Below are 15,307 nucleotides of genomic sequence, written 5' to 3'. Positions count from 1 at the left end.
GGGAAAAAAATTAACTTAAATGATTTTAGCAAATGGCTGCAATATAACAACGAGTGAACAATTTAAGGGGGTCTGAATACTTTCCGTACCCACTGTATATATATATATATATATATAAAAGCAGATGTAACCTCCTCCCCTCCCATCCTGTCCCCACCATTTTTTAAGACAAACTTGGATTTACTGAACAGCTATGCTTGTTCTTTCTGCTTATATTTTATATAACTGAATAATTTCAACTCAAATAAACATTTTACCTTGGTAAGTAGCTGTGTAATATGTGGGATAATGCAGAGTCATCCTGGTATTATCGTCAAATAAATTCCTTCAGGGTGCTTTCCACTTTGTGAACGGGTCCTGATCATCTAGCCTGGGTTTATTTTGCGATAATCCGGCTGACTGTACAAAATCCCTGATTTATTCAACTATTTTCTCTCTCTGTCTCTTATAGTGTATATTACAGTAAATGTCTTATGTATACATGTTCTTAGACTTTTATCAACCTGGTTGGCTTGATGGTGAGGAAAAAGGGCTCTTTCTATCATCTCCTAAAAGCCTTGTGAAAACGAAGCTCTATAAAACCAATGCCTTAGGAAAGTTCATAAAATAGTCTATGAAACACAGCGTACAGCCACTCCAGCTCTGCAGCACCATTTCACTGGAGGAGGGGGAACAGGGTAAATGTAATTTTGCAGGTATGTGCAGATTGTTAAGTAAATAAAATTAAGATCCAGATGACTGCAAATGAAGTTAAATAACTATTAAATATAAATCTGTAGTGGAACTATATAGACATAGAAGTTATAACCATAACAGTTCAACCTGAAAAAAAAAAAACTACACATGCAAACACGCAAGTTAAAGGTGCACACACACAGGTTCCCACACAGTTTGACCAAAGTATTTCTTTAATCTTTACAGTTGTTAATGATTAAAGGATTAATAATATATATATATATATATATAGGGGTGCACATAAGTGGTACGCAGGTGCGCATGCGCGACCAAAATAAAAAATGCGCTGTGTAAACAAGTCTTGACAGCGCATTTGCGTACTATATATATATATATATATATATTTAAAAATAATTCCGATAAATTAATCATTATTAAATAGATTTGTGTACCTATTTGGCCAATTCATTGAAGTAAACGATTCAAAACACTGATTCACTCACAAAAATTACTTCACTACAGTTATTTGTGAAGTTGTATCAACTGAAGATTGTACCAATTGTCATGACTTTTTCAGCTCTAAAAAAAAAAAAAGAAACATAAATTTAAAATGACTTGATATTTTTAGATATTCCAAAACATTATTCCAAAATTATCCTATTAATGACCTGATGCAGCACGTGTGTGTGTGCGTGTGTGTGTGTGTGTGCGCGCGTTTTTGTGACAAATGAGGATATATATTTGTATAATGACAAGGGTATTACAAGGAGAAGGTGACTTTTCAGGACATTACCCCATGTCCCCACTTTTCAAAACGCATATAAATCACACAGAATGGAGTGTATTGAAAATCTGAAATAGCACAAAGTTTCCTGTGAGGGGTAGGTTTAGGGGTAGGGTTGGTGTAGGGCAATAGAATATACGGTCTGTACAGTAGAAAAACCATTACGCCTATGGGATGTCCCCACTTTTCAACCTGTGTGTGTGTGTGTGTGTGTTTGTGTTTGCTCTTCCTTCAGACAAGGCCTTATTGACTGCAGGTCATAAATATGCTGGTTGGGAAACTTCCTTCCTGCCTTTCAGGCTATACATGCATGCACTTTCTTTTCTCTTTTCCAGTTTCTCATTCCAGTATGGTGTAAAAATACTTAGTAAAATGATATTCGTACATACCTAAGAGAGATGAAAGTGACTGTAAACTTGCAAACTAAGTGAATAACAATGTATAAAATGCAAACAAAACATTTAAAGAGACAGTTCACCCCAAAATGAAATTCTGTAATCATTTATTCCCCTAAAGTTCTTCCAAACCTTTAACAGTTGCTAGTAGTCACTGACTTCCATAGTATGAAAAAAAATACTGTCAACTGTTTGGTTACCAACATTCTTCAAAATATCTTCTTTTAAGTTCAACAGAAAAAAAGAAACTCAACTTGTAAATAATGACAATTTTCATTTTTGGGAGAACTATCCCATTAATGTAATAGTATCACTAATCATGTCCATTTCAAGGCAAAACAGTGTTTGCAATAAATGAAAACACATGATTTGCTAAGGTTTCTTAATTGTGGTGTGGTTCAATTAATAAAAGCAACTTTTAACCCCAACACTGGCTTCTCGCTCTTTCATTTCATTAAGCATACAGCAAATTGAACCAGGAAGACTGGTTCACCCCTTTATAGTTTTCAGTAGTTACATTATGAAAAACTAACACAGTTCTTAGTTCACAATCAATATTGAGAAATAGAGAAATTAATGAGAGTCAGTATGAATGTTAGAGATCAATGCTCCTACCTGAGTGTCCGTTGGACGTGTTGCTGCATTACATTCAGAGTCATCCATGACAGAGCCGTATGAGCCAACCACACACTTCACAGCTCTCATCTGATAGCCCGGGCCGCATGTGGTGGTACACTACACACACAAATAAAGAGGGAGGTCAGTTAGGGGCAGTATCCTATTTAATGTTATGTAGCGAATCAGCTCATGAGGAAATATGAATAATTAATCATAACTAGTTATAATTAATTATAAATATTTAGATCCGCTGTAGATATTTACTTGACCTCTCAGGGTCAACTGTCTGTCAATTCTAAGAACGTTAATTTCCTGGTTAAGGGAAATAACTTTCTTACTGTACAACTCTACACAGAGCCTGTAGCATAAATCTGCATGATTAGGGACTCCAGTTATGAGCAAACAATGAACAACGTCAAGTGTGATACAAGTAAGACTTTATTAACTACATAAACACTTAAACTAGTCTAACATACTACATAAACACTTAAACTGGTCTAACATACACACACACACACACACACGCATACAGTTGGTATAGGAAAGGGTTAAGCTTAAGCAGTAAAGAGGAGAGAAATAAGGAATGAAGTTATGGAACCATTTGCATATTCAGCAGATCTACCGCCTGAAGGAAACATCAGATTCTTAGTTCAAACACACCTTTGTAAAAAGGTGCAAATGATACCTAATGTATCAGTTAATAAGACTAAGTTTGATACTTGCACGTCTCGTCTGTCTGAAAGAGAGGCTTGATGCAGTCCGAAGGTTCAAGTTGATCTTTGCTGAAGTTGGTTGATGAAAAAGAACCAGTTTGAGTCAGAGAATCTTGGTGAATGGAAAAGTCAAGGCCGAAGCCTGGCACGTACTTAAGGTGTCCTGGAGCGTTTGCTCACATCTTCATCTTCTCAGAATTCAACCAAACCACCGACTCTGGGAGGGTCCCTGGTGTGGGCCTTTAAGGTCGGAGAAGATCCCCGCCTCTCAAGATGGGCTTGTCCAATGAGAAAGGCTGACGTCCCAAGCAGGAGGTTGGACATACTGGGGATTTTTATGACCCTTTGTGTGAAAGCATGGTAATTTGCATATGGAACTTGAATCGAAATTACTAAAGATTCTCAGGACACTAATATATTGCCTATGTACCAACATATAATATACACGCTCGTTTAGATCATCAGAAGGCGAATTCATAGATACTAAACATGGTAGGATTACATATAGGCAAGATGACAGGAACGAGTGGTGGTAGCCTGCATAAAACAGTATAAAATCTCAAAGACAACATACACAATGACCTGAAGGATATGTGTGTTCATTCAAAGAAAGGTTTTCCTATGAATTAATTAGTAGAAAAGTCCATTTCTACTGTGCATTGTGTCTCTTCCTATGGAAAATGCAGTGAGAGGGGGAGGACTCTCAACATGCCATTAGGTCGTAAAATCTATCTGGTCTAGCAAAGGTGTCAGGGTTGCCATGGTAACCAGGGTCCTGGGCCTCGTTCACAGACAACTTGGCACCCAGTATGTTTATTGGGTGAGGGGTCTGTGAATGTTTGTTAATCTAATGAATAATTGATTTGTTAAATCAAATGAAAAATGGTGTGTCTGATTGGTCCAGACGCTACAGTTACATAGTAATGCCTATGATTTACCCAAGAGAATAAGATGAAATTTAAGACTGTTCACTATTTGCCTGCTGGCATCAGTCCAGCACTGATGTGATAAGCAACCACATGGGCAACCTGAGACATGGGCCAGTAATTTGTACACCGTTCTCCTTTTTTTTTTTTTTAAACTCTTTTCCTCATCGCTGACTTGACTGCAACAAGGTCAAGCTTGTGTGGCAGCATTTGCAGCTAGATCTCATATGCTTCAGTAAAGCACCTCAAACATGTATTTATCATGATTGCTTAATCTATGCAAGAGTGATGTCTAATCTCTATCATACTTTAGGACTTAAAGATAGTTTGCCCACACAAATGTTACAAATTGTGTGATTACCCTCTGGGAGATCTCTGGAAAAAAAACAATTCACATTTCTAAAGACAGCCATAAACTGCACAAATGGATAGAAAACAGACTGTCCATGAATGGATGATATTCACATGGTGTATGCAAGTTTTAAAAATCATTTAAGATGAATTTTGCAACAACAAAAAAAGATTTTAAAAAATGAAACACCACATTCTGCTCAACTGTATGATTGGCTAAAAATAGGCTAAAAAAAGTCTTTATTATATTCAATACTCTGAAATTACTTGATTTTCTTTTCTTTTCTTTTCGACTAAATGCTGTTCTTTTTAACTTTCTGTTCATCTATTAAAAAATAACAACAACCACGGTCTCCACAAAATATTTAAGCAACTGTTTTCAACGTTAATAATAATGATCATAATCATAAATGTTTCTTAAGCACGAAATCAGCATATTAGAATGATTTCTGAAGGATCATGTGACACTGAAGTCTGGCGTAATGCTGCTGCAAATTCAGGGTTGCCATTATGAAACAAATGTAATTTTTAAATATATTAAAATAGAAAACAGTTGTAATACTTCTTCAGTATTCAACGGCGCTTATCGTATAAATCAGAATGAAAAAAAATCAGCCTTATCTCATTTGCAAAGGCAGTACAAGATCAAAAATGGCACATTCACACAGATGTTTTAAAGCAGCACAGTGTATTGCACCATTGAATGTAGATTACTGATTTCCATGTACAGCTGACAAAAAAAACAAAAAAAAACAAGATGAGTGCTGATTGCCGACAAAAAACTTTAAACTTGCTCTGCTGGCATTTTATTAAAGTACATGTAGCACAGAATCTTTAAATCAGAGTCATATTAAGTCGGCTGCCTAAAGAGAAGCAAATCTTTCAATCAACAAATGTAGGACCTCTGTGAACAATATTTAAAACTTTTTTCTCTGAGATGTTTCAGACTTTTCATGGCCTTGAATTCTGAAAAGCAAATGAAACACATTTTTAAACCTTTCAAGGATCCACAGACCTTATAAAACAGCATAGTTATGTTTGTTTCGCATGTGTTACACACCAGCACAAAAGTACCAAATGCTGTTCTTTGTCTGGTTCCTAACCTTGTTCAATTTTTGTGGTTGCTTTCCACCCACACTGCAGCTGTGATAATCTATTTACAATATCTATGACTGCACTGACTCTTGGAAATTACATTGCATTCATCACAATACACTTGAATTTCCATTTCACAGGCATAAGCATCAAATATACCTCATGTAATAGCTGACACACCTAAACATGACGCACCAAAACAATGTTTTATTCACAGCAATGAAATAAATCGTTTCTCTCACCTGTCCCCAGGGTCCCACCTGCCAGGATGCACATTCTTGCTGTTGGCAGGCCTGTACCGACTCTGGTTTGGATGAGTCACATAAACGGTCATCCAAACGCTCTTCTCCAAACTGACACCAAGTCTGGCGGTGCTTATAGCCCTTGCCACATGTCACTAAACACTACAAAATTAATTCCAAATTAGCATTAGGATAAGTCGTGATGGACGACTACATTTTTACTCTGAAGGTTTAAGCATAGTCTGCATGAATCCAGATTAAATTTGATGCTGCCCATATTTTCAAGGGATGCATTGGTCAGTGTTTACCTCAGACCAGTCTCCAGTTTTCCATTGAGGACACAGGAACTCATTACAAGGCTGGACTGTGAGCTTTTCTTGTGGGTTGCACTTGCTTTCGTCATCAGTTTCTGCTGACTTTCCACATACCGCACTTCTACGACGTGTTCCTCCTCCACAGCTCCTGGAGCACTAGATAACCAAGAAAAAAATCCTCATGGTAAGTTATATGTCAAGTATATACAGTCCACATTTTTACAAGTACATCAATATGTTCAACAAGAGCTGATTTGAGACCAATGAGGTTTTTCGCACCTCAGACCAGAGAGAGTACTCCCATCCACCAGGGTTGCAGTCTCCATGGCACACCTCCTTGTCTTCAGGCTTGTGCTGGCTGCTGCAATACCGGTCGTCAACCTTCTGGGTTTTCCCATTCAACCTGCTCTGTTTGATGCAGTAAATGTACAAAGTCCGGAAACCCAGACCACATATGGCTGTACACTCGCTTTTGCGAACAACCTGCCACCTGTAAATTTAAGAAATGCAACAAATTTAACCCAATGTTGCATATATATATAAAAAAAAATAAAAAAAACAAACAAACAAACTATCATTTAAAATTTTGGGTGAGATTGTTTAATGTTTTTGAAAGAAGCCTGTTATGCTCACCAAGGCTGCATTTATTTGATCAAAAAATAAAATACAGTAAAAACTGTAATATTGCAAAATATTATTACTATTTAAAATAACTGTTTTCTATTTTTATATATTTTAAAGTGCCATTTATTCCTGTGAAGGCAAAGCTGAATCCACAGGAGCCATTACTTCAGTCTTCAGTGTCACTGATCCTTCAGAAATCATTCTAATATGCTGATTTGGTGCTTAAGAAACATATCTTAACGTTGTGCTGCTTAATATTTTTCTTCCATGATTCTTTAATTAATAGAAGATTTAAAAGAAGAGCATTTGTTAGAAATTGAAATCTTTTATAACATTATAAATGCCTTTACTGTCACTTTTGATCAATTTATTGTGCCTTTGCTGAATAAAAGTAATAATTGTGACCTGTGCTAGCAAAATGAGTCACAATGAGCAAATTTTCAAAAATGAGTTATTTTATGTTCACATTCTCCATCAAGAGACCTTCAGAATGATGTATGATTTGTTGAAATCAGATGAAAAATGACTGAGCTACACCCATTTGATGTTGATAGAGTTAGCAAAGTCAATTTTGAGAAAAATCGAGTTAAAGTTTTCTGAAGGTACCAAAGCAAAATCGCTCGCAGTCGGAAGTGCCTTTATGCGCATGCTTTGGATGAGAGTCAGCATGAGAAGCGAGCAGAGAAAAGGTACTCCTCTCAGAAAACTTACAAATAAAGGTAATTAAACATCTAAAATTATTATTTGGAGCATTGGGATTGCTAGACGAGGGCTTAATGAACCCGTTTTTTGTGAAAACCTCAAAATCTACTAAAATCTAAATTTTTCACTTTTTTTGCCTGTAGCTCAAAATTAGCCCGTGCGCATTCCGACTCATTTTGCCAGCACGGGTCACAATTTCTTTCACACATACACACACACACACACTCTCTCACTAACTCCAAACTTTTGACATTAGTGTATATTTTGGTTAAACAAGACACTAAAAGTTTATAAAACTAGTCAATGTGGACATGTACCTGAGCTCACAGTCTGTGTTGCATGGCTCAGAGATCACAGCTGGTTTGGGAGAGCCATGGCACCGCTGATCAGACACAACCACTCGATCCGACTCACGACTGCACATGATCTTCCTCTTGCGCTCTCCTGATGCACATAACATACAGCACAAGACATACACAAGTTCAAACACATGTTTGTGATCTAGACAAAGAAAGAAAAAAGAAAGTTCCTCATTGCATTCTCCAAATTTCCAAGAAACACTGAACTGGATGACCCAGCCAGCATTCAACGTCTGGTTCAAGTTTACCAAATTCTAAACTGACATTTCTGGCAACTGTTTCACAAAGCAATATGTGTTGCTTCTTTCACACCCACCTTGGCACAAAAGACTGCAATCCTGCCACGGGCCGTACGCATCCCAGAAAAACTGCTGAGGTTTGTCCTCTATCGGAATATTGTAGGAATACCTGACATCAGGGTTGTAGAGGTTACCTACGGATAGCACCTAGTTGGAAAAGATCACATATAGACCAAAAGTATGATGTTACAAAGAGTTCAAAAACGATTGACACGTTCTTAAAATGTGAAGTTGTAATATTTCACAATGTAAGACAACATAAAAGTTAAAATTGAATTCACTTAAGCCATATTACCTGGATAATAATCTCCTCTTCTATGCGGTCAGTGCAGTTGATTCTCTCAACAACATGGTCAGAGCCGCTGTATTCAATAACAGCATTCCCTACTCTGACTTCCCTTTTAAACATACTGACCACAAAATCTCCATTGAGTAAATATTCTCCACGGCCGTTGGACAAGGCTGCAAAACAAAAATGAAACAACATGCATGCTTTATTTTCTTTATGTTCAAGCACAAAAAGCAAATATATATTCAGGCATGTGACAGGATCAACAATCGAATAGCATCCATTTGTTTTAAACACAAATTTGATTCACTAGACCTGCATGACCTAAGGAATAAAACATTTTCATTTACAGTCAGATTTAGCAACAGTCAGGCTAATCGGGGTAAAGAAATCCAGTTTTCCATGAGAAGGCCACGTCTTGCTCTACTGAAGTCAGTATGCTTCAAATATGCACACTAATGTGATTATGTAGCTAATTTCCTGAGTTACTTTCCTCACTACTTCACACATTACACTGGCCAACCCTTGTTTCTCATACAAAAACACACACATATAAGCCAAATACACATAGGCATGCAAAGATATCAATAAACACACAAGCACAGCTCAGTAATCTGCTGAAAACAGCACATATTTCCTTAGGTTTGTAGAGTTCAGAAGCATTAACACAAAAACATCTATGAAAACTCTTGCAAAAGCCTCTTGAAAAGCTTGCAGTAAATCTTGACATCGGTTTACTTATGGCACATCAAAGCAAATACATAGGATTCATTTTAAATTAGGATTGTTCATGATCAATATGCATATCAATTTGTCATTTGACAATTGTCATGTAATGATGCGTAAAGCATCAGCACAAACTGAACTCTAACATGCTCTATAGACTCCTGACAAAAATATTACATTTTTACTAGGGATGCATGATATTTTGATGCCATCCATTTTGTTATCTGTTGATTTTAGATTATTAAAATGTAAAATTGTATCGTCCAATGTTGGATATTTAATTATATACTCATTTGTCATTACTTTTGCCAACATCTAATGTTCATTTAAAGTAAATCTTTAAATAATTAAACTAATAACTTAACTTTTTTAAATGCAATATTATCTTAAAATCAAATCTCAAAATAACTATCTATTTTCATACTTTACATTATGATGTTGTACGATGCACTTGTAGCATTTAGTATTTTAGGTGTATTTTATTAAAAAATACATAGGTTTTTAGTTTTTTTTTTATTTAATTAAACAAAATAGTATATAATTTAAATTTAATATGAATATAACATGAAAATAATTATCAGTATCCGTATTGGCCACAATTATCAGTGCATCTCTAATATTTATTATTACATTGTCAAGTTTTATTTAAATCCTCTGAACTACCATTGAACTACAACTGAAATGAAAAAAAAAAATCATATGCTTTTGTATTTAACGTCTAATATGATTTCTTGCCTTACCGAGGTAGTTATCGTCCTCTGGTTTCCCTGAATAGCTGTGTTGTCTCACATCTATGTTTGTAGCACCGCTGGGAATTCGCACCACAACATTGTAACCTATAAAAAAGCAGGAATCAATAAAATGCTCTTCCAAAATTATTAATATAGAGTAAAAATATTATTGTTCTTTTGGTCTGTAATTGGGTTGAACTGCGTGAACCTGAAGTGAATCAAGCTAAATTTGAATTAAGCTACTCTGGGTTACTTTGACTAATATGAAAAGAACTGATCTGAACTGAACTAAACTGACAACCTGTGTCACCTACCATAATGCACTATGTTGAACGTTCCTGCCACAGTCTTGCAAGATGAGTTATCCCCACCACACACTCCACACTTATCTCTCCTGGCCTTGGAGTTCAACACGTGGTCACATCCTGCTTGCTGCAGAAACAGGATGTGGAATTAATTCAAAGGACACTTGAACAGGATTATACAGGACTACTTCTTCAAATTCTGCAGGATATTCGTTGATTTAAAGTGCATTTTCACACCATACAGACACACAAATGCACCCACCCTGCACAGGCCTTGCACACAGATGTCGTTGGTGTCAGGCCCACACTGCGTGCCATCAATAACTCTGTCCCTGAGTTGGTAGTAAGCTGTACTGCCCGCCACACGACAGAATAGCTTACAGCGATCCTTCATCAGAACTACAGCACACAGAGCCATGAGAAAGAGTTAATACAGTGTGACTTCAGCCTTACTGTATTTAGGACATTGATAATATGTTTCTCATCATAGCTATTGTACTACACAATTCCCAAGGTAATTAAAATGTAATTGGGTTTGGTAATTTAATTTTGAAAGTATGGAACCTTTGAAATCATTGTCTCCACCATGTCTCAAATAATGAGGGAATTCTGGGGAATTGTTTAATATGGGTTATACATACTGAAAGCAATGATATATTAGTTTAACAATTAGTTTGAACTGAAACAATTAAGAAACTTATTCTATAGGGACATCCTCAACAAATACTGAGGGCATATGAGGGCATACTGAGGGCATACTGGCAAACATCAAGTGAGAAATCTGCAGTGTTGTTTTAGTATCATTTATTTACTATTACAGTATTTATTAATATTTAGAATTAGCTTTTATTTTTATATTTTCATTTTCGTTTTCGTTTTTTTTTTTTTTTGTCATTTTTAATTATAAAAAATATTCTAATTATAACTGTTTATTTACAAGTTGTTTCAGTGGAACACATATAGAAGATATATGGAAGAAAAGCAACAGCAACAGACATGACTGCCTTTTTTGGTCATTTTTCAGAGTTTAACACACATGGTCACTATGATCTTTCATTGTTTGAAAAAAACCTGCGTTAACATTTTTCAAAACCTATTATTATATTTTGTGTTCCACAGAATAAGGTCATAATGGTTTGGAACAACATGACAGTGAGAAATAAATGACAACATTTTCAAATTTGAGTGAACTATCCCTTGAATTTGTGCCATTTGCAATCATTGGACTAAATCCCTTACTTCCGCTATACTTTGGCACCCAGCGGACATTTGGAGGTAGACCATTGATGTTGAAGTGCTGCCCATCAAAGCTGGCACACTGTTCCTCCCTGAAGTCTTTCTTTTGCTTGGAACATGGCTCAGAGTTACAGGAACGGAATTTCATTCTGCGTCCAACACAATACTTCCCCCCATTTCTGGGCCTAAATGTCATAAAAACACATAAACAGAGCACATAGTCAAATTGAGAAAAAGTAACTATAAATGGTAACTATAAATCCTTTCTTAGAAAGTCCCTTCTATTTTTTTTTTATGATGTTTGTGTCTGACTGCAATTTAAATACAGCAAAACCTGCTGTCTACCCATGTGCATTAAGCATACAGTCTCTTTTAAAGAATATTCTTCTTCAGGATGGCTGTGATGCTGTCATTTGTCAAGGAACACTGAGAAACCTGGTGCCAATTCACAGTCCAGTGAGAATGCAAGACTACAAAGAGCGGCAGCTTACGCAGGTCGGTTGCACTCGTGCACAGCTATCTTGATTCCCCCTCCGCAGGTCCTTGAGCATGTGCCAAAGGGACTCCAGACGCCCCAGGCCCCTTCAACTGGAACAGATTCATGCTCTTTATGGATGCACAGGCCATGTTTACAATGCTGCAAACGAGAAGCAAACACAGAAAAGATGTTATAAAGTCCACCAACTAGAAGGACAAGGAATGATGTTGATACACAGACAACATGACAATTCAAAGTGTGTTTTGTTTCACTCAAAGCCCTTGTCAAGCATCTGTTTGGCTGAATTATCTATTCTACTGTCTCATCTATTTTAATTTCAACAAACAACAACAAAGTTTGTTTCGGGAGTTAAAAACAGCTTGCCAAAGTGAACTTTTAAGGAAAAGTTTGCTCCAGTCGATAAACGCCTTCAAACTACCATTGGTACATGGCAACTGAACAAACTGCTTTATAGCAGAAATTAAATTAGTAATTTTTTCTGAAAGTCACACTTCTTTTTACCTCATAACGAAGAACAACAAAGAACTACGTTCTGAGTATATCGTGGCCTTTAGAAACCCCTTTCATATGAATCATGACAATGTTTTTCAGTGCAATGAACTTTATGGAACGAAGCGCCAAGCTTCAGCACTATTCCGCCGTCAAACTGCACATGGGTCAAGCTGGGTGATGCAAAGCTCAGATGTAAAACAGTTTCACCCAATGATTACCAGACAATCCGCATATCATGGGTGGTCCCAGTGTGAAAATCAAAACAAGCTGCACGAGACTGATCCTGTGCATATCTAGATACATCAAGCTGTATGATACCACACTGAAAGGATATGACATTCAGAGAAAAACAATGCATGGCAGTAATTCAATGTTGAGATACCTGGCAACCATGTAAAATTGCCCTTCTGTGATGCTATCTGCAATGCTTTTCATATGGAGGTCATGAGAGATGCACTGACATTCACAATCACTACCACTATGCAAATCTGACTTGAGTTCACAATCTGGGAAACATTGTAAAACAGAGAAAGGGTCAAAACAATATATTAGTGAGGACGAGTGTCATTGTGCAAGTGATTTGGTCGCTATTTGGAGGAAAAATTTGTTTGAAGTTGCACTGATGAATGCACTGCTTTTCATCTGCTTTGCAACTACAAAAAACATCTTTTGGACCTACACACAAATCACATATTGCACAGTAAACTCAAGCAACCAGCCAAGTGTATTATTGCTTCATAACAGAAAACGCTGTAAATCTTCTTTTTAAAGGGACAGTTCACCCCAAAACCTCACTCATGTCATTTAACACAAAATATATTTTGGAGTTTGTTGTGGTCTAAACAAATTTGGAGCCCAATTGCATTTTTCTAAATATTTTCAAATTTTATGTACTGAAGTGCTTGCCTTTCCTGGAGAACACTCCGTCCCATCGGCCCATGGCATGTGTTGGGTCCGACAGCCACGCTGGACTCCTTCTGGACTGGTGCACCACAACCTCCTGCACTGTGTCTGCACAACATCCAAACACTTACTGTTAGCTTAAACAACACTTAAACACACACACAGCATTTGCACCGACGCCTGTTTTTTTTCTGCACATGTAGCAATGTCACTTTGATATTACTAACAAGCTCTACTACAGACTCTCTTCGTGGTTTTTTATTAAAAACATCTCCATAAATAATGTTGTGCAATTCCCTGAGGGATCTTCTCACCATATATGGGCACACCTGTGTCCCAGACCCAAATATCAGCTCACATTGTTTATTGACACTGTATATCTGTCCTGGCAGCTGCTGGGACAAACTGTATGGCCTAGAAACTGGCTCATCGAGCAAGCACTCACCATACCCTATGCTAATGAGAAATGATAAACAAATGAGTCGAAGAAAAACAAAACAAACAAGACACAAACAACAGAAATGTTCTTAGTAAGTGACAGAAGACAAAAAAAAATGAATCTGTTCCATTTGCTACTGATGCCGTTGTTTCCATCTCAATTGAGAATGTTTAGAAGAAAACAAATGAATGTTGACACTGGACATGTGGAGCTCAAAATTGAGAGTTCAAGCCAACATCACAGGTTTACATACTCGAGGAACTCTGTGATGTATTTCCGACTACATTTGGACCACATCCATGGATTGGTGTAATAGTTGAGCGTAGGGGCCATCACATGTTGCTGGTTCTTGACTCCATCCTCTTTGCATTTGTTACTGTCATCGTGAGGCATGTTGAACCTGAGGGCATAATTGAAAACACACATGCACACACACAAACAGGACAACATGATGAGCAGGTTCAGGACACATGTACTCTGAAACTGATCCACACAGTATCTGTAAGACTGACCAGTCTTCTACTTCAAAATGTCATTTTTAATTCAAGGTGTTACTTGATGTTTCTTTGTAATTCTTGTGAATTTTACTAGCAATGTCTGAGTGAAAAATGCTTTAATGCAATTTTTTTTTCAATTAATTTTTTTTCAATCTGGTCAATTATTATTATATATAAAATGTAAATAAAATAATAAATGTGTGTATATATATATATATACAGGGCCACATTAACCATTGGGCTAGGCGGGGCTGAAGCCCGTGATTGGCTGTGGAGTAGATTGAGAGTTTTTCCCGTAAATTCCATGCATTACCATTAGAGATTAAAAAATCACTCACTGTCCTTGACCGAATCGCTTTTGTAAAATAATGTATATTGAATTTATACAGTGAAGACTATTCAGTCTATTTGTTGTCTATTTATTTTATACAATATCATATTTCTTATTCAGTGCTTTAAGTGTTTGTAGGTCCATTTATTTGTTCTATTGTAATTCATGACTGTTTACTTGTCTTCAGTAAGTTTATTTTTACGTAGGCTAGTATTTTTTTTATTTTGTGATATCAGAATTGGTAACAAGAATTATGAAATTGCGATGCATAAAAAATTTTGATTGGATAAAAATCCTATTTTAAGCTATATATATCATTATTGTGATGGGGGCCCCACAGTAATTCATAGCCCCGGGGCCCAGTTAGGTTTTAATGCGGCCCTGTATATATATAATGTGTGTGTGTGTGCGTGTGACTCTATTATATATATAAAATTATTTACACAATAATTATTTAACATTTACATAATAATTGGCCAGCTATATATATATATATATATATATATATATATATATATGGCTGATGTTAAAACACTCAACACTATAAATAAAAAAAATAACACATTTAAGCTAAAATCAATGCTACAATTAAATTTAAGCTTCGCAGCATTATGATGTACAACATGAGGAATGGATATTCATTTTGGGATTAGTTAACAAATTACATTACTGTACATACGTTATTACATTAGTGTTTTTTTAAAGATTAACTTCAGGTGAGTGTAAGATGATGGAAAAGTAACCTAAATGTAAAAATAGGGG

General features: G+C 36.3%; 1 protein-coding gene across 1 annotated transcript in view; it reads right to left on the bottom strand.

Annotated features, from left to right (window-relative positions):
* The window catches only part of LOC107717965 (A disintegrin and metalloproteinase with thrombospondin motifs 9-like), a gene marked incomplete at its 5' end in the record, with an annotated part of 31,696 nt that overhangs the window by 8,883 nt on the left and 7,506 nt on the right, over positions 1 to 15,307 (bottom strand). Inside the window, 15 exons of the mRNA XM_016524874.1 lie at positions 2,470 to 2,589; positions 5,800 to 5,961; positions 6,108 to 6,269; positions 6,393 to 6,603; positions 7,757 to 7,883; positions 8,115 to 8,244; positions 8,393 to 8,559; positions 9,853 to 9,948; positions 10,158 to 10,275; positions 10,411 to 10,547; positions 11,388 to 11,569; positions 11,876 to 12,021; positions 13,282 to 13,386; positions 13,593 to 13,734; positions 13,971 to 14,117. Of these exons, the coding sequence (XP_016380360.1) occupies positions 2,470 to 2,589; positions 5,800 to 5,961; positions 6,108 to 6,269; positions 6,393 to 6,603; positions 7,757 to 7,883; positions 8,115 to 8,244; positions 8,393 to 8,559; positions 9,853 to 9,948; positions 10,158 to 10,275; positions 10,411 to 10,547; positions 11,388 to 11,569; positions 11,876 to 12,021; positions 13,282 to 13,386; positions 13,593 to 13,734; positions 13,971 to 14,117 (2,152 nt within the window). The remainder of the gene's footprint in view (positions 1 to 2,469; positions 2,590 to 5,799; positions 5,962 to 6,107; positions 6,270 to 6,392; positions 6,604 to 7,756; positions 7,884 to 8,114; positions 8,245 to 8,392; positions 8,560 to 9,852; positions 9,949 to 10,157; positions 10,276 to 10,410; positions 10,548 to 11,387; positions 11,570 to 11,875; positions 12,022 to 13,281; positions 13,387 to 13,592; positions 13,735 to 13,970; positions 14,118 to 15,307) is intronic.

This window comes from Sinocyclocheilus rhinocerous, unplaced genomic scaffold, assembly GCF_001515625.1.
Source record: "Sinocyclocheilus rhinocerous isolate Xijiao unplaced genomic scaffold, SAMN03320098_v1.1 scaffold994, whole genome shotgun sequence".
Classification (NCBI taxonomy): Eukaryota; Metazoa; Chordata; class Actinopteri; order Cypriniformes; family Cyprinidae; genus Sinocyclocheilus; species Sinocyclocheilus rhinocerous.
Note: the sequence above shows the minus strand (reverse complement) of the source record. Positions and strands in the feature narration are given on the sequence as shown.